Here is a 25,542-nt window from a genome sequence, read left to right on the forward strand (position 1 = left end):
TTTCAGATGAAGCACCCCCCAGACGCCACCTCCACAGTGTCAGGGTCCTTGGTGCTCGGGGCAGGCAGGTGGAGACACCCCTGCTCTCTGAACTCACCGGTGTGCATCGCACAAAGCTGCCATCAGCCAGGACCAGCTCGTAGGCGGTGCAGATGTGCTGGAACAGGCCATACTTGTGGGACGATGACTCAATGCCCGTGCCCATGATCAATCCCCCTGCAGAGACACACGTTAGCCAGGAGGGGCTGAGGAGTGTGGGGTTGGCGGGAATCGGGTAAAGGGCACTGCACTGGAGCTGGGGAGCCCATAGTACAGGGGTGACATGGCAGCACTGGCAGAAATGGGCTGTCCACTCAGGGGAGATGGCCCAGCCCTGCAGGTCTGGAGAGCAGGAGAGAGAAGGGCTCAGAGGGGAGCGTGAGGGCTTGCTCAGAGGAAGGGGATGGATAAGAGAACCTACCAAAGGCACTCATACCCCCACCTCTGGCCAGACTCAATCTATACACCTGTGTGCATTCACTTTCAGAGGGACCCTGATGAACGGCGGATTGTCTGGGTGGCAGGGAACTGCATCCCATGGGAACAGTTAAGAGGAACTGAAGGCGCCCCTTCCCCCCCAGGAGAAGAAAAGGCCGTAGGGACCCAAGTCTTCCAGAGGAATGGAAGACTGAACTGACTGTGCATTCCACAGGGCAGAACTGAGCCACGGATCCGTCACAGGGAAGAGGATTCGAGCCCGAGATTAAAAAGTGCTGTCCAGAAATTTGAGCTGTTCAGAAATGAAATGGCCAGCAGGGAACGCCCCGTCTTTGAAATTGGGGGGGACTTCTGTCAGATGGAATAGTGGAGGGAAGGTGGGCCAAGGGCCTCCCTTCTGACCCTAAGATAGTCTGAGTCCTCACCCACTGTGAGGTCATCGAGTTCGGGCAACACAGGCAGGGTCCAGCCAATAGAGGTCAGCAGGGCGGTCACCTGACCCATGGACACCAAGGGCTCCACACGGACAATCTGTTGACACAAGAAGAGAAACCCTGAGTCACAAGGAGGCTGCCAGGCCTGACGGGACTTCTGCACGCGGAAGTTGTCCTTCAGACCTTCCCAAACAATTAATGCAGAGAGATTCCTACTTGGCCCTTACAGTCTCTTTCCACGACATGACAGTATCTTTCCTTCCAGTGAGTAGGGTTTTAGCTCTGGGTTTGCCACTGTTTAATCTTGTCCTGTCAAATATCTTTACACTCAATACTTAGTTTACTTTACTTCTAGATTATAGAAAAAACAATCCTATACATAGAAGAAAGAACATATGTAAAGAAAATAAAAATCATACATATCAACGTGAATACTAGAGTACTTTGTCTTTTTCCATGCATGTCTCTATTGCTATTTTGTATGTTTTAATACAATGCATACACATACACACTCTCTTGTCTTGTTTTTTAAAATTTACCACAATACTATTATATAACTATCATCTGTGATTTTTTTTTTTTTTTTTTTGCATTTTTTTTCTGAAGCTGGAAACGGGGAGAGACAGTCAGACAGACTCCCGCATGTGCCCGACTGGGATCCACCCGGCACGCCCACCAGGGGGCGACGCTCTGCCCACCAGGGGGTGATGCTCTGCCCATCCTGGGCATCGCCATGTTGCGACCAGAGCCACTCTAGCGCCTGAGGCAGAGGCCACAGAGCCATCCCCAGCGCCCGGGCCATTCTTGCTCCAGTGGAGCCTTGGCTGCGGGAGGGGAAGAGAGAGACAGAGAGGAAAGCGCGGCAGAGGGGTGGAGAAGCAAATGGGCGCTTCTCCTGTATGCCTTGGCCGGAATCGAACCCGGGTCCTCTGCATGCTAGGCCGACGCTCTACTGCTGAGCCAACCGGCCAGGGCTTCATCTGTGATTTTTAATGAACACATTAATATGCCATCATGTGGACTCAGGCTTCCAGCCAAGATGGAACAAAAGGACCAGATTTACCCTGCTGCCTGGAAACAAAAAACAGACAAATATATAAAATAAGAACTTTCAACATAGTGGACTTCAGGCAGTGAAGTTAATGACCGTTGAGAGACAAGAAACCAAACCAGGGGAGCTCTGTGAATGCCCTGGGGTTACGCAGTGCAGGGACAGGGAAGCAGGGGGCCTGGTGGACTCCTGAGTTCGGAGCCCCAGGAGACTGGGGTGAAGAGAATTTGCAGGACAGAGTACTGGAGAGGAAACTACAGAAAGAAAACTGAAGAGCTTCCAAAGGTACCCAATGAGGATTCAAGCTGAGATCAGTGCATTCACGAGGAAACTCCCTGAGGCTAAGGCCCGGGAAAGAGCCACCAGAAAGGGTAACAGGTAACAGTGCAGGGAACTGTATCTGTTCCCACCAGCCAGACTGAACCTCATGCTTCACAGGGCACTGGGTAGACTAGTACTCAGAATGCTCTTGACTCATAGGGAGGAACAGCCACTCCTAGATTTAAATGTTGCTCTGGCCTCACCTGAAAAATCAAGACCCAACAGTATCAGACTGTTTCCCAGTTACTTAGCTATATCCCAGAAAAATTTATAGGAATACAAAAATATCCCACACCCAACAAGGTAAAATTCACAATGTCTAAAATCCAATCAAAGTTTACAAGGCACACAAAGGGGCAAATGAATTTAACCCACAGACTGGAGAAAGCTCAATTAATTTGTTTTTATTAAACAGATCCAGACTTGACACAGATAATAAAATTAGCAAACAAGGGCATTAAAATAATTATTGCTATATTCCTTATGTTCAACAGTTAAGTAGAGACAATAAAAAGATAGGAAGAAGACCCATATCAAACTTCTAGAAATAAAAACCACAATGGCTGGGACTGACAGCAAATTAGACATCGCAGAAGAAAAGAGTAGTAAACTTAATACACAGTAATACAGTGCTCCCCAACCTTTTTTGGGCCAAGGACCGGTTTAATGTCAGAAAATATTTCACAGACTGGCCTTTAGGGTGGGACGGATAAATGTATCACGTGACCAAGACAAGCATCAAGAGTGAGTCTTAGATGGATGTAACAGAGGGAATCTGGTCTTACTTACTTACTTATTTATTTTTCTGAAGCTGGAAATGGGAGGCAGTCAGACAGACTCCCGCATGCACCCGACCGGGATCCACCCGGCATGCCCACCAGGGGGCGATGCTCTGCCCATCTGGGGTGTTGCTCTGTTGCGACCAGAGCCATTCTAGCGCCTGAGGCTGAGGTCACAGAGCCATCCTCAGTGCCTGGGCAAACTTTGCTCCAGTAGAGCCTTGGCTGCGGGAGGGGAAGAGAGAGACAGAGAGGAAGGAGAGGGGGAGGGGTGGAGAAGCAGATGGGCGCTTCTCCTGTGTGCCCTGGCCAGGAATCGAACCCGGGACTTCCACATGCCAGGCCAACACTCTACCACTGAGCCAACCGGCCAGGGCCTGAATCTGGTCATTTTTAAAAAAATAAAACAGCGTTCAGACTTAAATATAAATAAAATAGAAATAATGTAAGTTATTTATTCTTTCTCTGTGGACCGGTACCAAATGGCCCACGGACCGGTACCGGTCCACGGCCTAGGGGTTGGGAACCACTGCATAGATACTATCCAAAATGAAACATTCAAGGAAAAAAAATTAAAATCACAGAGCATCAGAATGAGCTAGAGTGAGTTGAGCTGTGGAACAACTTCAAGTGGCCTAATATATGTATGATGGCAGTCCTCAAAGAGGACAGGGAAGCAGACAGAAAAAATATTTGAAGAAATAAAGATTCCCAGATTTCCAAATCTGATGAAAATTATAATGAATCCCAAGCATGAGAATTATGATGAAAACTATACCAGAACACATCATAATTAAACTGCTTAAGACTAGTGATAATAAGAAAATCTTAAAAACAGCCGGGGGGGGGGGGGGGGAAGACATTTGACATACAGAGGAACAAAGCTAAGGACAAGAGATTTCTTGTTGGAAACAATGCAAGCAAGATGATAGTGAAGCATCTGTAAAGTCAACCTGGAGCCTGGCCCATGGTGGCGCAGTGGATAAACCTTCGGCCTGGAATGCCAAGGTTGCTGGTTTGAAACCCTGGGCTTCCCTGGTCAGGGCACATACAACAAGTAAGCAATGAACAACTAACATTTAGCAACTATGAGTTGATACTTCCCATTTCATGCTTCCCTTTCTCTCCTGTCTCTGTAAAATCAATAAATAAAGTATTTTAAAGTCAACCTGGAGCCTGACCAGGTGGTGGTGCAATGGATAGAGGGTTGACCTGTGACGATGAGGTCTCAGGTTTGAAACCCTGAGCTCACCAGCTTGAGTGCAGGCTCATCTGGCTTGAGTGTGGGATCATAGACATGACCCCATGGTCGCTGGCTTGAGCCCCAACATTACTGGCTTAAAGCCTAAGGTCGCTGGCTTGAGCAAGGGGTCACTTGGTCTGCTATAGCCCCGGTCACGGCACATATGAGAAAGCAATCAATGAACAACTAAGGAGCTGAAACAAAGAATTGATGCTTCTCAGCTTTCTCCCTTCCTGTCTGTCTGTCCCTATCTGTCCCTCTCTCGCTCTCTCACTAAAAACAAACAAAAAAACATAAATTTCTAAACATTTATATACCTAGAAAGAACTTCAAAATACATGAAGCAAAAGCTGATGAAACTGCAAGAGATAAAAACATTCATAATCATTGCCCTATTTAAATAATTGAGAAAGTAGAGGGAAAATTTGTAAGGATTTAGACTTGAACAACACTATCAACCACCTTGACCTAATTGACATTTATAGTATACACTACATCAAAACAACAGAATACACATTTTAAAAAATGTGCATGAAGTATATGATTAACCACTATTCTGTATAATATTGAAACTAATACAATACTGAATATAAAATAAATAAACAACTCAAAAGAAAACAAACAAGCAGAAAAAAATATGTTCACGAAACAGTTACCAAGATAGACAATATTCTGGGCCACAAAGTAAATCTCAATAAATTGAAAAACAGTTTGATCACACAAAGTATATTTTCTGACAATTGAATTAAATTAGAAATCGGTGACAATCAAGAGCTCTGAAAACTCCCAAATATTTGGAAACAGAATAACATACTTCTAAATAACCCATAGGTCAAAGCAATATCAAAAAGGAAACCAGAAAGCATTTTGAATTAAATAAAATGAAAAGATAACTTATCAAAATTTGTGGAATGGCTCAAGAGGGAAATTTATAGCATTAAATATTTATATAAAACACTACAAACACATTGGAAGCTCATTTGGCAGTTTTGTGTTTTTTTTTAATTTATTTACTCATTTTTTTAGAGAGGAGAGAGAGAGACAGAGAGAGAGAGCAAGAAAGAGAGACAGAGAGAGAGAAGGGGGGAGGAGCTGGAAGCATCAACTCCCATATGTGCCTTGACCAGGCAAGCCCAGGGTTTCAAACCGGCGACCTCAGCATTTCCAGGTCAACACTTTATCCACTGCGCCACCACAGGTCAGGCCTCATTTGGCAGTTTCTTAAAAATTCACCATACATCTATCATATGATCCAACCCTTCTAATCCTGGATATTTAACCAAGAGACAGGAAAGCGTATGTCCATACAAAGTATGTCTACAAATGTTCCTAGCCACTTTATTTGTGATAGTCCAAGGCTGGAATAACCATCCACCAATAAGTGAAAGGATGAACAAGCTGCAATATATCTATACAGTGGAATATTACTCAGCAATAAAACAGAATGTACTTCAGCCTGACAGTCATGGCACAGTGCATAGAGCGTCAACCTGGGACACTGAGCTTCCATGTTCAAAACCCTGAGGTCACCGGCTTGAGTGCAGGCTCATCCGGCTTGAGTGTGGGTTCATCTGGCTTGAGCACAGGGTCACTGGCTTGAGCCTTAAAGTTGCTGGCTGAGTAAGGAGTCACTGGCTCAGCTTGAGCCCCCCTCCCCCATCAAGGTATGTATGAGAAACAATCAATGAACAACTAAAGTTGATACTTCTCATTTTCTTCCTTCCTGATTCTTTCTCTCTCTCTTGTGCATGCTAAAAAAACAAACAAAAAAGCCAAAACAATGTACTTCTGATATGTGCTTCAACATGGATGAATTTCAAAATAATTATGCTGAGTGAAAGCCAGAAAAAACAAGAGTACATAATGTACGATTCCACTTGTATAAAACTCTAACTACACACAAACTTACAGTGACCAAAAGTGGGTCATTATTTGCCTAGAGATGTGGGGAAAGAGGTAGGGAGGGGCCTGAGGCAGGGATTACCAAGGGGCAAAAAGAAACTTTTGGGGTGAGGGGTTATGTTCATTGTCTTTATTGTGGTAATGATTTCACAGGCGTATACATATGTCAAAATTTATTACCAAATTGTACACTTTATGTGCAATTTATCATACATCAAGCATATGTCAATGAAGCTATTAAGGGAGGAAAAAAGCACAAGAGATTAAGTAACTAGGCCAATGCCTCACGACAAAATGCCATCATGTGGATATAACATATCTAACAACTCCCTACTATTGGATATTGTGTTGTCTTCGATTAGAAATAAAGCTGTGATTGAAAGAAAGAAGAAAGGAAGCAAGCTTTGATATAATCTTTCTCTGTGTTGTATTTGATTAAGCTTATTTCCTGGTTCCTTAAGCCAGGTTTTAAAACCAGAATTACTACATAAACCAAAGAGTATACACATGTCTACAGCTATTAACAGGTGGGTCCCAGGAAGCGTGGAGCAAGGCTCAGCCTCCCAGCTACTTCCACAGCTCACGGTTTACCAGCATACTTCCATACTGGGAAGGGGTGCATAGGTCCCCTTTTGTCTCTCATTTGGCCCACAGTTTCCCTATCCCTGTCTTCCTGTGGAACTGTGGATAATCAAAGAATCCCCCTGAACTTTCAGTTTGCCCACTTGTGAGATGGGGCGATGACTAATCTCTTTCAAAGCTGTGGGGCTTTGGAGAATGGCAATGATGAAGAGACTTTTGTGATGACCAGGATTCTCAGTCCTGTCTACCCTGGGATGCCCTTGGCTGAAATCATCTCCCTGCAAGTCACCTATATGGGGGATCGTGCCCTGCCCACTCCCTGAGCCAGGGAACCATGTTATTCTCACCTGTCTCTTGGTGTCCACCTCCAGAATGTCCATCAGGTTGATCATGATATTTTTGTGTGTCTTCTTGTACTTCCCCACCCGGAGTGAGACGGTGAGCCAGCCGGGGCGCCCCGTGCACATGAAGGTTTTGCTGCCTTGCTCCTTCCATTCTCGTACCTGCAACCACGGGACAGAGGATGAGCTAGCCCTACCAGGGTCCTCAGAGCAGTTCAAAGCCCTGCTTTCAGGAGAGAGAGCTGGGAAAGATACCTTCACTTGTCAGCAAACATTTATACTAAGCCCTTGCCTTCTTCCAGGCACTGGAGGGCCCCCTGGCTTAACCCCCTAGAATTTCCCTGGCTAGTGAGGCTAACAGAAAAGCTGCGGTGTTGCCACACCACAAAGCAGAATGAAGAAAGAGCTGAAACAGAGGATCAAAGTGCCTTGAGAATATTAACTCTAACTGGGAAGATCAGGAAAGGTTTTGTAATGGTAATAGTAGCAACCACACAAATGATCACCATTAACTGGGTGCTCCTGCTGCCCCAGTAATTCTCACAAGAACTCCAGAAGGTTGGAATGATCTCCTTTTGCAGATGAGAAAACTGAGGCAAAATAACTTGTTCAAGGTCATACAACCAGTGAAGAGCAGAGCCCAGATTCACAGCCAGGACTATCAGACTTCTGGAAGGACGGACGGGCTTGTATTAGTAGTCATTAGAATAACAGCTAATATAATTGTAACATAACTTGGCTTGTTATGTGCCAAGTCCTGTTCTAAGCATTTCCATGTGTTACCTTACATATCACTTGGAGAGGAAAAAAGGGGCAGGGAAGGATCACCAAGCCAATGAAAGGAAGAGCTTTAGTAAAACCTCTACTATAAAGTGACCAGACCACAAAACAGAGAACAGATGGCCCAGTGGATGACAAGCCCATCAGGAAGGGCTCCCTTCCTACTGAGATGGACAAGGGCTATAACCTGTGACCACCTATTTCTTCTTTATCTGCTTCTAACACTCCCATCTTCCTATGATCCAGGTGATGTTGATTCTCCCCCTTGCCCCAGGAGGTGGGTATATGACTGAGGTCTGAGTCCATCCTCCGAGCCATAATGACCGGCTCAGGGATGAGGCCTATGATCCAAATCAAGCCAAGAAGACCAGCTGCTAAGCTGGTTGGAGGTAAGCCAGAAACTGCCGGGGTCTCCACAGGGAGATGGCCTCTCTGAGAATGAAGTCAACCCAGGGAAAGCAGAACCAAGAGATGGCAGGTGGATGAAAAGGTGGAGAAGGGGGATCCTGGGTTCAGTCATGCGCCAACCGGTTTTACTCCCAAACTTTTCAGGACCTGGGTCAATAAAGTTCCTTTCTTTGCTCAACAGTCTAAGTTGAGTTTCTATCACTTGCAACCAAGAGTCTGGGGGGAGATTGCACTGAAGCTGATTGGGCAAAGAGCTCAATGTGGGTAAGAACTTTCCTATGATCAGAAGCCAGGGTGCCACAGGGAGTAGCAATGTCTAAGCAGAGCGGAGTTATTGAGGAAGGGATCCTGAGAATAGGGGTGAAGGCATAGAAGGAGGGATTCCATGACCAAACAGGCCTTGCCCCTGCTCAGTCCTAGGACATAACACAAGCTCAGAGGTTTAGGGAATGAATTAGGGGCGCTACATTCAAGCTGGAGGGTGGGCCACATGACATGAAGTGAATGAGGAAGCCATAAAGCCTGAAATATTGTTTGGATTGGAGCCAACCAAGATTTGGGGCAGGGAGGCAATGCTGTGGAGAGTGGCCCTTGTGACTATGTACAGGACAAAAAGAGGAAGAAAGGGCCCAGAGAAGGGGCAACCAGTCCAGTAGCTATTACAACATGCTAGGTGTAAGGCAACAGAACCAGACCTACAGGTACAATGAAATGGGATGGGAAAGAAAAAATGTCAGAATTCAGGCTCTGAAATCAGCTGACTTGGGTACCAGCCCCATTTACTAACTATACATCTTGAGTACTGACTTACAGCTTGAACCTCAACTTTTCCCATCTGTAGAACAGGTACAAGACCTACTAGGGTTGCTTGAGGGTTAGAAAAAATGGGTATCAGTGGCACAGGGTGTGGCACATGTCAGGTCCAGGGTGGTGGGCTGGGCCAGCTGAGCCCCTTGTCTTCCTGTCCACAGTGAGCCCTTCGGTTTAGTTTAAATAAACAAGAGCTCAGTGGGCTGTTCTGGGCCAGGTTCTATGGGCCAGAGGTGAGTTGGGTAACTGTCACTGCTCTCCAGGAATTCACATTGTGGTGGGGGAGAAAAATAGGTAAATGAAGAATCTGAACACATGCAAAAAAGAGCTATGAACGAGGGTGCAGCTGGGGAGGGAGGGTAGGCAGGGCTCTGGAGCCCTGACTGTGACCAGCAAAACCAAGGGCAGCCCAAGCAGAGCACTTGCAGACGCTGCATTCTCCCATCCCAACCATGGTCTTCTCCCTGGTAGGAATGTTCTCAGCATCCATCTTCACACTCTTGCTTGCAGCACCCAGAACATAATGCATACAGAACATGGAGGCTGCTACACCTGTGGTGAAGGGGGTATCAGGAAACAGAAGCTCTTTGCAACCTGATGCCAGTGAAAGAGGAACATAAGGAGGGGCAGAGGGAGCCAAGAACCTGCCCAGGCCCGATGTCCGTGGCAGCCCTGGATGCAAGGAGGCTCGTCTCTGAGCAGCAGCAGGCAAGGCTCTGTGAATGCTGACACACGGGAGGATGTACAGAGGTACTGGGAGGTGGATGGCTGTCTTGTCCAGCAGTGAGCACCTGGCTCAGAGGTTGCGAAGTTCCTCACCTTGGCTGGGTGCTACCTTGTCACTTTAGTCCTTTATTCTAAACGTGTCAAAAGCTCCTTGCTGCTAGAGCATAAACTGTAAGCTCGAGGCCTCTCCCTAACCTAGCTCCAAACTGACTTTCCAACCTTCTCCCCAACTCCGCCTCCACTCACAAACGACCCTCCACCCACTACACCTCCCGCCCACCATTTCCCCTAATTCCAGTCTCTAGCCAGCTCCACCTCCCGGAAGCCCCCCCGCCCCTCTGAAATCGTTCAGGCCTGGTGATAGATACCCGTTCATTGCCCCAGTCCCCCTCTCTTATGATTCTTTATATTCCCCCTGGTATCCGCAGGTGCTATGCACACAGTGGGAACTCCATAAACATCAGGGCAATGTTTTGTTCTCTCCAAGCCTTTGATTACCCCGCTCCCTCCCCCAGGAAGCCCCCACCATCACATTTTTTAATTCAAATTTTCCTTGAACGTCACCTCCTCCGTGCAGTCTGGGCTCCCTAGCCCACGGGCCCGAGGCTCCGACGCCGCCCCGGGAGCGCTCACCTGCTTCTGGATGTCCCGCACGCGCTGCTCATGTAGGCGCGGCGCGCTGCTGAGCTTGAACACTACCCAGGCGCGCACGTAGTAGTAGATGTCGAAGATGAGCGAGAGTGGCAGCAGGAAGAGACACACGAACACCCAGCGCTGGTGAATGAGCACGAACTCCAGCCCCTTCACGCGGATCCAGAGGAGGAAAAGCAGCGCGCACACGGCCAACGACACGGCGGGCTCCATGGTGGGGCCAGCGGCGCGCCGCGCGGGGGAGGGGGTGCTGGCTCGCGTCGCCTGTCACGGCCACCCGCTCAGCGCCCTCCTGCGCCCGCCAGCACTTGTCGCCCGCTTCTAGAGAGCCGGGGGTCGCCTCGCTGCCTCGCGATTGGCTCGGGTCGCAAAGGTTCGGTGGGCCGAGACCCGAGTAATGACCAATGGCGAGCCGCGCGGGAGATCGGACCAGGAACCCGCTGCTTTTATTGGCTGCAGGAGTCAGGCCGCTCCACCCTCTTCTCCTCGCCGACGCGCGGGGAGGGGTTGGCCGGGGATCCACGCACTGGCGGGGTCGACTGTGCTCTGCTACGCGGGTGTAGCAGGGGCGCGGAGCGCGGGACCTAGGAGTAGAGCTTCCCGCCTTGGGGATGGTGGGGGCCGCTCCTCAGCCACAGGGCGCGGCTGCTTCCTCCTCTCCACCTCCTTGGGTGGCGCCTTCGCGTGAGGGCGGTGAAGTGGTCACGCGTTGGGTTACCTTCAGAGGGGTGGGCTGCGGAGGTCCCCCCGGCCGTTGGTTAGTCATCCTACCTACAGTTTCGGGATTCCCGGCCAGGATAGCAATCTTCTTTATGGAGCTAACTTTACACATCCTTGAAGCCAGCTCAGGGCCACCTCTAAAATTACATTTTTGTCACCCCCCCCCCCTCCCTTCAGGTGCTGATAAAATAGTGAATCTATGTCGTGCATAATTCTTTCACATTATTATATAATTGTCTCTTTGTGTGTTTCTCACCCTCACCAACTGAGCTTTACAGCAATCAGTGTCTGATTCACTTTTATATTTCCAGTTTCCAGCATAATGCTTGGTGCATAGCAAACACCTCAGTGTTTCTGGACAATGAAGGAATGAAAAATGCAGACAGAGGCTCATATATTTAGTAATGATCAAAGTCCAAATTCCGAAAGGCTATTTGCATTGTGTTTGACACATACATGGCTAGTCCAAACTGTGATACATTTTAAGTGTAAAACATATGTTGGATTTCAATGACTTCGTTCAAAACGAGGATGCACAATATCTCAATAGTTTTTATATGGATTGTGTGTTGAAATGATAGCATTTTTATATCTTGGATGAAATGTAGTATTAAAATTGGTTTCACTTGCTTTATTTCCTTTTTTAATGTGGCTACTAAAAAATTAAAAATTACAGATTTATCTTGTATTTTATTGCTTGCTGTTCTGATCAAGAGGGGGCATGGTGGGAGAGGAAAAAGAAGAGAGAGGCACTGTGGAAAATGCCTTTCCCTTGGTTCTGTCTGAAATCAAATGTTGGAACTGTTAGAGAGGGCTTTGCTCTGCTTTGAAGGCTTAAGCAGCCTGAGTATTGTTGGGGAATGAGGTAATGTGGAAAGTAAAGTTCAACCTAAATATTAACATTGGACCAAAATGTTTAGTGCCTAATAGGACAAACAACAGAAACAGCTGGTAATCGATGATTTTAAAGTTAGGAAGAGGAAGAGGAAACCCCAAGAAGTACATAAGACTGATCTTTAGGGGACAATTCTCCAAAAAGAAAAGAAATTAAAAAGTACTCAGAACAATTGTTTACATAGCATGCATGCTCTCATTCTCTCTTCCTCCCTACTCTCCTGTGCCTCTGCCTTTTCTCTCCCCACAGACTTTAACCATCTGGGTTGCTATTGTCTAGGCAAGGAAAACAGTTACTGTGAGTTGGGCCAATTGATTTTAAAGTTAACATATAGTAAAAGTGCCTATGTTTGTGTACAGTGTATGAATGTTAGCACATGTAAGAGTTCTTGTAACCACCAACACAAGGAGGATACAGAATAGTTCCATCCCCCCAAAAACTCCCTCCTAAACCCCTTTGTAGTCACATCCTTCCCCCTTCCCTAGCTCCCTGGCAACCGCTGCTCTGTTCTTAGTACTATAGTTTTGTCTTTTCCAGAAGGTCATACGAGTGGAATCATGCAGTGTGTAATCTTGGCCTCATTAACTGTTTTAAAATAGATTTATTTAATGTGGTAAAACACATAAAAATTTTAAGTGGACAATTCAGTGGCATTAAATTTATTCACATTATTGTGCAGCCATCACCACCATTCATTCCCATAACTCTTCATCTTGTAAACTGAAACTCAATAGTCATTAAGCTATAACTCCCCATTCTTCCCTTCCCCAGCTCCTGGCAACCACTATTCTACTTTGTGTCGCTGATTTTGACTACTCTAAGTATCTCATGAAAGTGGAATCACACAGTATTTGTTTTTTTGTGACTGGTTTATTCCCTGAGCATAATGTCCTCAAGGTTTGTCCTTCTTATAGTGTATTGCAGTATTTCCTTCCTTTTAAAGGCTGAATAATATTCTGTTGTATACACTACTTTTTTCTTATCCAGTCATCTGTTAATAAACATTTGGACAGCTTCTATTTTTTAGCTACTGTAGAACATGAGAGTACAAATATATTTTCAAGACCAATCCTTTTGGGTATAAACCCAGAAGTGAAATTGCTGGACTTTTTTTTTTTTTTTTTTTAGAGAGAGATGAACAGACAGGATGGGAGAGAGATGAGAAGCATCAGCTCACAGTTGCAGCACATTAGTTGTTCATTGATTACTTTCTCCTATGTGCCTTAATGGGTGCGGGGAGCTCCAGCTGGGCCAGTGACCCCTTGCTCAAGCCAGCAACCTTGGGCTCAAGCCAGGAACCATGGAGTCATGTCTATGATCCCATGCTAAAGTGGCGACCTTGGAGTTTTGAACCTGAAACCTCAGTGTCCCAGCCTGATGCTCTATCCATTGCACCACCACCTGGTCAGGCTGGAATTGCTAGATCTTATGGTAATTTTATGTTTGACTTTTGAAGAACTGCCATATTGTTTTTCATAGTGGCTATATCATTTTATATTCCTATCAACAGTCCACAGGGCTCCCATTTCTCCACATCTTTGCTAGCACTTGTTTTCTGCATTTATTTTTGTTTTTATAGTAACCATCCTAATGGATGTGAGATGTTATCTCATTGTAGTTTTGATTTGCATTTCCCCAATAACTAGTGATGTTGAGCATCTTTTCATGTACTTTTTGGTGAGTCATGTATCTTCTTTGGAGGAATGTCAATTGAAATCATTTGCTTGTTTTTGAATCAAGTGGTTTTTGTTGTTGTTGAGTTTTAGGAATTCTTTATATCTTCTGGGTATTGATTTTGTATCCCATATATGTCTTCCATTCTGTGGGTTGTTGGGCCTGTTAATTTTTTTGCCCAAGTCAAGGAGATTTCCTTTGACAGGAAGCCCACTCACAAATGCATGTATTGTTAATAAATGTGCATTATTTACATGAAAACTCAGTTAGAATACTAAGAATAGGATGTTCTAGTTAGCAAGTTCTCAGGTTAACTGGAAATTAAGCAAAATCCCCTTTACAATTTTTTTTTAAATGTGAGTCCTTATTTTTTTCATAATGAATAGAGTCTAATGAACACACATAAAAAATGTTTTTATTAAGGAGTTCAATAAACACCAGCGTTCTAATAAAGAGCATCTTCTTATATTTTACAGTACAGTACTGAAATCATCTGATCTTTACAATCAATCTGAGGGGTTCCAAAGCAGAGAACTATTATTTCATGTTATTTTTAATAAATGGGGACATTCAGACATAGAGAGATTAAGTGACTCACCCAATTACTGTCTTATTCTGGTGAATAGAGAAGCTAAGATTTGACTTCCATATTCTGGGTCTTTTCATCAGTTCAACCTGCTCCCTTGATTATTATGTAAAACACCATTTCTTGTGGTTCAGTTCCATTGATACAAAGTGGAAGTTTTACAATAGAGTTTCTTGAAGTGTGTGTGATCTGCAGACCAGCCACATCAGAATGCTGGCTAAAATGTAGATTTATGGACTCCACCACATCTCACTGAATATAAATCTCCAAGATGAAGCCCAGGAATTGGCTGTTAAAAAAGGTCTCCAAGTTATACTCAGCTATGCTAATATTTAAGAGATTAGACTGAATGTGTATTGACCCTGAAACTTCTCTAAGAATATTAGTTTTGGTTTTAAAATAAAGCCCTAATAAGAGATTCTTTTCCCTTGCAAAGTGTAGCTTTCACCTAAAAGCCAAATTTATCCAGAAAACTGTAATATGCTAAACTTTCCAAAAATCAAGATTTTATTGTCTTATTACCTACAGTCTTTTAAGAGTAGTTAGCAGCTTTTGAAGTCTCCAAAACAAGACATTAATAACTCTATTCTAGGGAAGCTGGCTTTCTTATGTTAGTGGATGGAGTCATTCATTCATTCATTCATTCAATCTCTCACTTGTAATGATTTGGCTGCATGTAACAAAAGAGTTGCAACAACAGGGGTTATTATTTTCTCATGTAACAAGAAATTAGAATGTAGGTTGACCCAGAGTTGGTTAATTCATTGGCTCAATGACACCTGACAGACCCAGTTCTTCCTATCTTCTACCTACTCTGTTTCCCAGATTAGCTTTCCTGAGTAGCCATTGTCCTAGTGTTCTATTAGATGTAGCAACATTTAGCAGAAGAAGGAGGATCCATTTTAGATGGAAATTAATTGTATTTGCAGCGCATCCATTCAGTGATTATTGATGTGTAGGAATTGTGCAAAGTAATAGGGATACAGTAGTGAACTAGACACAGTCCTTGCCCTGACAGATCATTGTGGGAGATCTAGACAAATCAATAGATAATGATCAATCAATGTGTCAAGTATTCTGATAAAGAATTATAGGGTACTCTGAAAATGCATGAACGCACATACGCGCATACACAGTCCAGGAAGGCTTCTGAGAGGAATTGATAACTAAGCAGGGAGACCATAGGATGAATAGGAGTTAGCCAGGTGAAGTATTTGGGTTAAAGGGATAAGAGAATTCCAGGAGAGGAATACTGTGTGCGAAATCCAAGAAAGGGGTGAGGGGATGTGGAATTTGGGCACCTGAAAGGAATTTATACTGTTCAATGTATAGACAGTGGGGAACCACTAACAAATTTTAGGAGAGTGCCTTATTTATCCTGTGATTTGGAAAGATTGCTCTGCTTGCAGAAAGGAAAATGAATCTGAGCAGAACTGAGGCCACTGATAGGGAAGACATGACAAAAACCTGGGTGAGAAGTGGAGAGGTTGCAAAACTAAGGTAGTACCAGTAAAACTGGAAAGGAGATAGATGAAAGGTTTGAGAGATATTGGAGAAAGTAGGGGAAAGTAGAAGAGGAATCCAGGATGACTTCTGGGTATTTTGCTTGGATGACTAGGCAGATAGGGATGTTTACCAGCAAAGTAGAGAATATAGGTTGGGGTAGAGTAGGAGAAAAGATAAGTGCTATGGACTGAACATTTATATCCCCCCAAATTTCTATGTTGAAACACATGCTAACTTAAAAATCAAAAGGCCTTATAAAGTGAGAGGCAAGAAGTGTTTATTTGAGGTCAATAAGAATAGCTATTCAGGACACAATAGTTTAGGCAGAAGTCCAATGGTGTTCTATTAGTAGACAAAGTCAATGGGTATTTATGAGAAGGAGAAGGTGGACAATTTCATCAATAGAAAGAGGGCATTTCTACTGGTGCAGATAATATAGCATAGTGATGTCAATTCTAAATAATGTTTTAAATTTTCAGTCTCATAGCTATAATAACTGCTTTCTTGTTACCTTTGCAAAGAGTCGTTTTTTCAAGGCACAAGGCTGCTTACACACTCCAAAGCTTTGAGGCATAAGAAGTGCAGTTCAGTTCCTCTGGCATGGCAGCTCCAGCTCCATTTTAAAGTGGCTCTACTTTTTATTATTTTTGACTCCTTAATCCCCAATATGATAGTATTAGGAAATTGGGCCTTTGGGAGGTAATTGGGGTTAGATGAGATCATGAGCATAGAGTCCCTATGGTGAGATTATAAAGAAATAAGGAACCAGAACTCTTCTCCATCCTGTGAGGATACAGTGAGAAGGCAGCCATCTATGAACCAAGAGGAGGGCCCTCACCAAGAGCCAGACCATGTTGGTACCCTGATCTCAGACGTCCAGCCTCCAGAATGGTGAGAAATAAATGTCTGTTGTTTAAGCATAGAGAACTGGTTATACAATGGTATTGGGTAAACAAGTGTTTTTTAGGTTTGCTCGCTTGTATCAATATTTTGCATTGACGCAGGGTAGCACCATGTGTGTGTGGTCTGTGAAAGGCTGCAGGGTGACAGAGGGTAAATTGCAGATTGCCTTCCTGCTTGAGAGGGGCCATTATTGCTATTGTTTTCTGGAGAAGGGATTTTTCTACCCAGCCTGTTTTGCTGGAAAGAGAGAGAGAAAGAGAGACAGAGAGAGAGATAGAGTGCTGAGAGGCTTGGGAGCCCTGAGATTTCAGCCCAGCCTGTTTGGCTAGGGAGTGCTGAGGCTTGTGGGGCCTATGAGTTCAAGGGAGTCCAGAGGTGGGAGGGAAGCGGTCTTCCCTGCCTGTTTGCTCATCCACCATTACAAGACTTTAATAAACGGAATGGCCCCCCATTTTCTGGGTCCACAGTTTCTTTACCGCCTGCCCAAATCCAATGAAAATCTGCATGGCCACAGTGTCGGCCATTGGCCTTACAATGGGTCAGAGTTCATTGGGTCTGGTACAAAGGAATAATAATTAGACATCATCAGCAGTGAGAAGTAAACAAGCAGTGAGACCCATTTCCTGTATCCTTTCCCTTTGGGGAGCTGCGGTCTTCTTTCCAAGGACTTAATGAATGAATATGACAAATTCGCCCATTCTAAAGTGTGGCCATCTTAGAAGGAGCAATATATATATATATATTTTTAATTAATTAATTTATTTCTTTTTTAAGTGAGAGGAGGGGAGATAGAATCCCACATGCACCCTGATGGGGATCTACCCAGCAACTGCTGGCTGGGGCCGATGCTTAAATCAACCAAGCTATCCTCAGCGCCTAGGGCCAGTGCTTGAACCATAAAGCCACTGGCTACAGGAAGAGAAGAGAGAGTGAAGGGGAAAGGGAAGGGAAGAGAAGCAGATGGTTGCTTCTCATGTGTGCCCGGACTGGGGATTGAACCAGGGACTCACATACCCTGGGCCAATGCTCTATCCACTGAGCCAACTGGCCAGAATGAAGGAGCAATATTTTTTAAAAAGTGATTAATAACAGCTATATGTTGTTATATTTTATGTAAAAATAGCTTTATTGCTTTTGTCAGTGTAAGCTATATTCTTCTAAACAGTGCAACTACCCAGGGAAGCACAGAGAAGAAAGTTAAAAAAAAAAATCAGCTTTCCAGACATAACTAAAGTTCTCATATTCATGACTATCCTTCTAGACATATCTGTGGACCTACATACATATACATATATAATTTTACAAAACAAGATCAATTCAACATGAGCTTTACAATTTACTGTTTTAAAAGTAAATTGTGACCCTGGCCGGTTGGCTCAGTGGTAGAGCGTCGGCCTGGCCTGCAGGAGTCCCGGGTTCGATTCCCGGGTTCGATTTGTGCTCAGGTCAGCCGCAAACTTACTGACCAATGCCAGTGATGGCAACACTCATTCATTTCAAAACCAATTGATAAACCATTGAATATATATTGAACAGAGTGATCGTAAAGCCCTCATGCATTATACCAGGGGTCAGGAACCTATGGCTCGCAAGCCAGATGTGGCTCTTTTGATGGCTACATCTGGCTCCCAGACAAATCTTTAATAAAAAAACAATAACATTAAAAATATAAAACATTCTCATGTATTACAATCCATTCATTTCCTACCACTCACGTTCATGGTTGCTGGTGGCTGGAGCCAATCACAGCTGTCCTCTGGGACAACACCAAATTTTTATTGGATAATGCATAATGTACACGGGTCATTGTATGGCTCTCATGGAATTACATTTTAAAATATGTGGCGTTCATGGCTCTCTCAGCCAAAAAGTTTCCCGACCCCTGCATTATACTGTGACCTCTATTATTTATCTGTTTTAATATATTTAATTGCTGTTCACCCAGTGCTTAGCACAGGGCTAGTGTCCCAAAGTCAACTAGTCCCCAGCTTGACTCTTGCATCAGAATAATTTCAGTTTCTTCTAACAAAGTCAGAACATCCCTTAAAAAAACTATTGGGAAATAAGCATCATGTACAAACAATAACATCTATATATCTTCTAGTGATCAGACTTCCAGCAGCTCACTATCAGAAACACCAGGGAAGCCAGGTACAGTAAAGGTTAGCCGTACCAATTTCATTCTGATAGTTCAGGTTTGAAACCTGACTCTGTCATACATTAACCTTGGACAGGTTACTTAACTGCTCTAGATAAGTTCTGGCACGTGGTAAGTTTCAGTGAATAGTGTCTGTCGTTCCCATTTCTCAACAGAATGGTGTAAACATCTTTAATCATTTACTGAGCCTGTTCCCTCATTCTTTGGCAGAGATAAAGGGTCCCAAAGTCACAGATGACTGACTTAAATTAATGTATAAAATCAAACCACTGATTCAATAAGCCTGATGATCTGGCATTCTGTGGTGGTGGGTGGAAGAACAAGTTGACATACAGAGAAGGGACAGCTGATGGAGTGAGAGGAAATAGCAGAGGCAGCAGGATGGCCACATATCAACAGAATAGAGGCCTGGGTCATTTACTGAAGGACAAAAAGTCTTTTCTTAGTAACCTCCCAGAGGGCATGGTTGTGGGTTTGATGTATCTTTATATGCAACTGCTGTCTGGGGCTGATGCTTAAATCAACCATGCACATAATAATGGCTTGAAGCATCAATAAAAGGTCAAATATATTCCAGGTAAGCTGGACCAGATCTTTATATACAGATGCCAGGCACAGCAGTGTGTAATGCCTTTTTAAAAGACACCTGAGCTTAACTTTGGAAGAGAAACCACTTAGTCTAAACTCTTACATGCCCAGGAGCAGCGTGTTCTTGATTTAAGACGTACATGGACCAAAAAGATTTTTAAAAATTGAGGAGCATTCCAGGGTTGCCAAGTTGTTACTTTGTCATGTGAAGAAACCAAGAAACAGCCTGACCAGGCGGTGGCGCAGTGGATGGAGCATTGGACTGCGACATGGAGGATTCAGGTTCCAGGTCCTGAGATCACCGGCTTAAGTGTGGGCTCACCAGCTTGAGCACAGAGTCGCTGGCTTGAACCCAGGGTTCGCTGGCTTGAGTGGGGGGGATCACTCGCTCTGCTGTGCCCCCCCATGCTCCCCCACAAGGCACATATGGGCAGGGCAGTCAATGAACAACTAAGGAGGCACAATGAAGAATTGATGCTTCTCATCTCTCTTTCCTTCTATCTGTCCCTATCTGTCCCTCTCTCTGTCTCTCTCTCTCTGGGTCTCTGTCACAAAAAAAAAAGAAAGAAAAAAAAAACCCTAGAAACAAACTAACAAAAGAACTACCATCTATTATCATGATCTTTCCATAAAAGAAAGGGAATTAATGTGAGAAAACGTCGGAAGGGCACAATCTCCAGTAAAGGACAACCCTTCAAATGGAACCCGTTTTGCCCTGTGAAACTCTGGATGCACTTTATAGCTTTTCTGACTTCGTGGTAACTTCTGGAAGCATTGTTATTCTGAGCATTGTTAAACAAATGGGTCTGGAATTTAGAAAGCACTGCTCTCTAAGGCAGTGGTTCTCAAAGTGTGGGTCCCTGGCAGCAGCGTGGGCGTCACCTGGGAACTGGTTGGCAATTAAACTCTCAGGTGCAGCCCCCCCCCCCACTCTGCCCCTGTCTGGTGAATCAAACAGTCTGGGTTTGGGCCCCAAGTCTGTGTTTTAACAAGCCCTCGTGTGATTCTGACACACCCAACTCTGAGAGCCACTGCTGTGAAGTCCCTTCTGATGGATTGCGCCCCCCTTCTCTGGCAAATCTCCAGTGACAGGGTCCCACTACCTCACAAAGAAGTCCGTTCTCCTGTGAGTCACCTCAGGTGGTTAGAAACTCCTGAACTAGCCTCCTCGGCCCCAGTTTTCTCCTCTTGAGCCAGTAAAATGAGTCCTCTCTGTTTAATCTCACTCAACAACACTGTCAACATTTGAAGGCGACTTATATAGCTCCCTTCTCCAGGTGAGCAGGGCCACTGCTCTTACTGGTCCCCTTGTGGCTCATCTCCAGTCCTCTTGTCAGCCTGATCACCCTCACCTGGATACCCATCATTATTATTATTATTATTATCAAATACCATTTATTGAATACTTGCGACTGCCATGCACCACCTAACAATATTCCATTTTTCCCACTTTTAATTTTCTCAACAGCCCTGGGAAGTTGGTGTGTTATCTCCATTTTATAGAAGGAAAATACGTTCAGGGAGGTCAAGTAGCATGCCCAATATAACTTAGTTTGTAAGTAGCTAAGCTAGGATTCCGCAGTTAGGTCTGTGTCACTCCAGCTCCCATGCTATTTGCACCATACTAAGCTGCCCTTACATTTCCATCAAAATCTTATTAATTTAGAGGAGGCTGAGCCAGGAAGAGATGGTCATCAGGGCTGAGAAGGCAACATGTAGGGAAGAGCGTGTACTCTGAAGTAAAAAAATCTGGGTTGAGTTCCATAATCTGCAGTTACTAAGTACACAACCTTGGATGTGTTTCCTATTCTCCCTAAGCCTCAATTTCCTCATCTGTACAATGGGGATAATAATAGCATATACTTCTGAGGGCTTTTTTGAGTAGTAATAAATTTGTGCTGATAAAGCACTTAGCAAAGTGCCCAGTACATAGTAAGTACTTGGTAAATATCTCTGTTGTTATTACTGAATAGTTGCACTCAGCAATTATATAATTATAATACAGATAGGTTGTATCTAGACACATGTGCATTATAGCAATATATGTTAGTGACTCCTTTCCAGCTCCAATGCACACCCACCTATTTCTGCACCTGGACTATTTCAGCAGCTACCTATGAATTCTCTGACTCCAGTTTCTGACTTGTGCAAGCCAGCCTACTTGTGTTAAAAAATTAATCTGCCTAAAGTTCAATTCTGATTATGGTGTCATCTCCTTGCTGAAACACCATCTTCAAATTTTCAAGTTTCACCTGACCTGTGGTGGCACAGTGGATAAAGCATCGCCTGGAATGCTGAAGTTGCCAGTTGTGAACTCCGAGCTTGCCCGGTCAAGGCACATACGACAAGCTACTATGAGTTGATGCTTCCTGCTCTTCTCCCCCTGCCTTTCTCTCTCTCCTCTCTAAAATCAATCAATAAAAACTAAAATCAATCAATAAAAATATCTTTAAAATTACTTTTCTTTCAAGTTTCTCTTCCAGACTTTCAAGGGTCTATATATGATATGGCCCTAAATTCCCCTTCCCTCCTTGTCCCCACCATTGTCCTACGTGGATTCTGGTTCTAGCTGAACCGAGTTATGGGCCTTTCTCCATACACGAAGTTCCTCCTGCATTTCTTCTCTCCATAATGGCCACTGTCTCCACCTTGCCCTCTGTCTGCCCCATGGCTCTCTGTCAAAAATTTTTTCAATGACCCAGTGCTATTTCTCTCATAAAACGTTTCTTACAACTTACTTCCAGAGAGTGTGGGCAACTTCTTCCTTTAACTCATCTGGCCTTTATTTCCCGAATAATTATTTTCAAAGTCATTTGGCATTTACTTTTTGAATTATATAATAGTATTAGGAAAAGAACTTACCATAGATTTTGCCACCAGATAGACCTGGGTTCAAATTCTGAGTCTTCCTCTAACTAGTGCATCATTCATGTTGCTGAGATTAAATTTTTTTATATGCAAATTGGGGACAAATCCCTTTGATATGGTGTTTGTGAAGACTAAGAGAGCCGAGGAAACAGAAGCCCCCCACCCGATTCCAGCGTCTGTTCCCTTCTGTCAGCACACACACCTCGGTTCATAGCCTCTGTTTGTTAAGAGCAGGGACTTCCTCTTCATCGTGTTGCTTTCACCCACAATGCTTAGAACAATTCTTTATATACAGATGCTCAGTAAATACATGTTGAAATGATCTTTCTGTCTCTTACTAGCTAAGTGGTAAACACTTAACCTCTCTAAGTATCAGTTTTCTTGTCCTTAAAGTGAGTAATATTAAAATTAATCTTAATGTTCATTCCAACGAAGTCATTCTTTTTTCTTTACAGTAAGTCCCTGAGTTACAAACATATGATTTACGTACAACTCATATTTATGAACGGAGTGGCACAAGGGCTGTTGGTAATCACCTGCAGTTGGACCTCAGTGAAAGATATCACAGAGTTACTCGACTTCCATGGCAGTGAAGACCTTATGGAATTAGAGCAGCAGATGATGGCATTTAGGGAAGAAAACAGGGATCTAGAAACTCCAGAACTGAAAAAGTTTTCTACAAAAGGGTTAGCTGGTGCTTCTCAGCTCATTGAAGCAGGAATGGCAAAGTTAGAGGATCAAGATCCTGATACAGAGATGTTCACCAAAGTTTACCGTACATTTACAGAAGGCCTGAGATGCTCCAGGGCCACCTATGATGAGAAAAAGAAAAGCTCTGTACAAACCTCCCTTGGCGCCTACTTCAAGAAACTGACTCCAGCAGCAGAATCAAACCCTGACTCTCTAACACCAGTCCCAGCCTCTCCAACAAGTCCATCATCTTCTGCATCATCCAAGATTAAGGTTGTACTTGAAAATGTTTAAATATTTGTATGCACAGAAAGGAAAAAATAAACACTATGTTAAGACAAACATCTAAGTTGCATCTAATAGATAAATGTACCTGTTTCAACTTACATACAAATTCAACTTAAAAACAAACCTACAGGATTTATCTCATTCATAACCCAAGGAGTGCCTATATTTTATTTTCTACTTTTATTTATAGTTTTGAGAGAGAGAGGAAGGGAGAGGAAGAGAGGAGAGAGAGAGAGAGAGAGAGAGAGAGAGAGAGAAACATTGATTTGTTGATCTACTTATTTATAAACTCATTAGCTAATTCTTGTATGTGCCCCGACCTGGAATTGAACTCTTAACCTTGGCGTATCAGGATGACACTCTAACCAACTAAGCTACCTGGCCAGGGTCAAGTCATTCTTTTCTTTATTCAACAAATATCTATTGAGCACCTATCGTGTGTTAGGTGGTCTACTAGGCAATGCAGATACCATGGTGAATAGGTCAGATGTTCTGTAATTAGAACTGAGTTCCATAAAAACCGAAAGTGCAGCCAACACCGCCCAGAGCAGGAGCTGGAATGCGCTGCTCTGGTGTTGACATTAGAGAGGAATGCAGGCGGGCAGCTTGGGAGTGCTGAGCTCCCAAACATAGAGTCCTCTGTCCCTCCTAGGTGGGAACACCACTTGTTTCCCTTGGCTTTGCGCTTCGTAAGAGGTTGGATATTAGTTAAGTACCAGTTGTTGTCTTTTTTAAGAGCTTCATTGAAATATAATTTACATATTATAAAATTAGCCTGTTTGAAGTGCATAATTCAATGGTTTTTTTAGTATATTTACAGAGTTGTGCAACCATCACCCTATCCAGTTGTAGAACATTTTGATTCCCTCCCCCCCCAAAAAACAACAACCAGCTTATCTATCTTCCTGATACAGGCCTTTGCCCAGGTCAAGTCTTACCTTTCCTCCTCTGCACAGTAACATGCTCAGCTCACTGTGGGGATGGCAGGGTTGAGAAATCAGAGTGTGGAAATAGATCTTAATTAGATCATTGATAATCACTTGATAAATCAGCTTAAAACACACTGGCAATCCCAGAGAGCCCGGCTCAGTGGCATGAACATGGCCGGCTACATGGACCCTCTGTAAACACAGCGCAATCCTATCAGACCTTGCTCGACCAGCCCAGAGCTCCCTGCTGCTCTGTAAGCACAGATTCCTCCAGCCAGCTGTCACAGAGGACCTAAAATGAGGCATCCCACCCTTCCTGTTTATCTCCCTCTCCTCCCATATTCCTCCCGCCTTTGCCTCAGTCCTGCTCTCTCCTCCCCCATTCAGGCCATTAATTGCCCTTCTTGGTGTTGTCTTCCGAGGTGCCCCTGTAACACCAAAGCCTTCTCCTGATTCTGCCTCCCTCGCTATCCCAACTCTCACTTCTCTTTAGAGAGATGCTCCTTGGGTAAGTCGCTCATACTGCTGTCTCCTGTCCTCACTCCTAATACCTCGGCAACCTCACTGGCTCCTGTGACCCTCTCCTAAACACTAGAATCCGGACCACCAATGACTTTAGAATTGCCAGACCCAGAGGGCCCCATTTAGTCTTCCTTCCTGCCCTCTTGGTCTTCTCTCTTCTCCTGAAGCGCTGAACTCCCGGCCTGTGACCCGGCACCCTCCTTCCACCAGTCTGACTCCTCAGCCCAGAGCCTGGCTCTTCCTTGTGTGGCTCAGGGCCCACTGCTCTCCTATTGCTCAACAGCCCCTCCACCTGTAGGGTGGCTTCACTCAACATACACACCTTTGAGGAGGCAGAAGCCTGGCAGGGCAGAAATGCAAGTGAGATGCCTTGATGCTAACCTTGGTTCTGCGCAGGGTGTCTGGACTCAGCCACACTGTTCTGGGACAAGAGGGTCTTCGGCAAGGCTGCCCCTCCCCTTGCTAAGTAGAGGGCCTGAGGGGAGCATGGGCCCGTTGACACAGGAAACCAGCAGCCTTGGGGGAGGAGGGCCTGAGACACCATCTCTTCCCCAACCTCTTCTCCTTGAGATCTGAAGGTAGAGACACTGGCAGGTGGACCCATGGTCTTCTCCCTGGTCCTCAAGCTGGTGGAAAGATCATCTGAAGCCTCAAAAGACAGGATACCGGAGGGACCTGGGAGATGAGCATCTACCCACGATGCAGGTAAA

The 25,542-nt window shown here is 44.5% G+C and overlaps 1 protein-coding gene across 1 annotated transcript in view; it reads right to left on the reverse strand.

The window, feature by feature from the left end:
• DHCR24 (24-dehydrocholesterol reductase) overlaps positions 1-10,861 on the reverse strand; it is a 28,805-nt gene extending 17,944 nt beyond the window's left edge. The window contains exons 1-4 of the mRNA XM_066376385.1: positions 10,488-10,861; positions 7,137-7,292; positions 903-1,008; positions 98-216 (exon numbers count right to left, since the gene is read on the reverse strand). Of these exons, the coding sequence (XP_066232482.1) occupies positions 98-216; positions 903-1,008; positions 7,137-7,292; positions 10,488-10,718 (612 nt within the window). The 5' untranslated portion in view covers positions 10,719-10,861. The remainder of the gene's footprint in view (positions 1-97; positions 217-902; positions 1,009-7,136; positions 7,293-10,487) is intronic.
• Between the last annotated feature and the right edge of the window lie 14,681 nt (positions 10,862-25,542).

This window comes from Saccopteryx leptura, chromosome 3 (assembly GCF_036850995.1).
Source record: "Saccopteryx leptura isolate mSacLep1 chromosome 3, mSacLep1_pri_phased_curated, whole genome shotgun sequence".
NCBI classification, from domain to species: domain Eukaryota; kingdom Metazoa; phylum Chordata; class Mammalia; order Chiroptera; family Emballonuridae; genus Saccopteryx; species Saccopteryx leptura.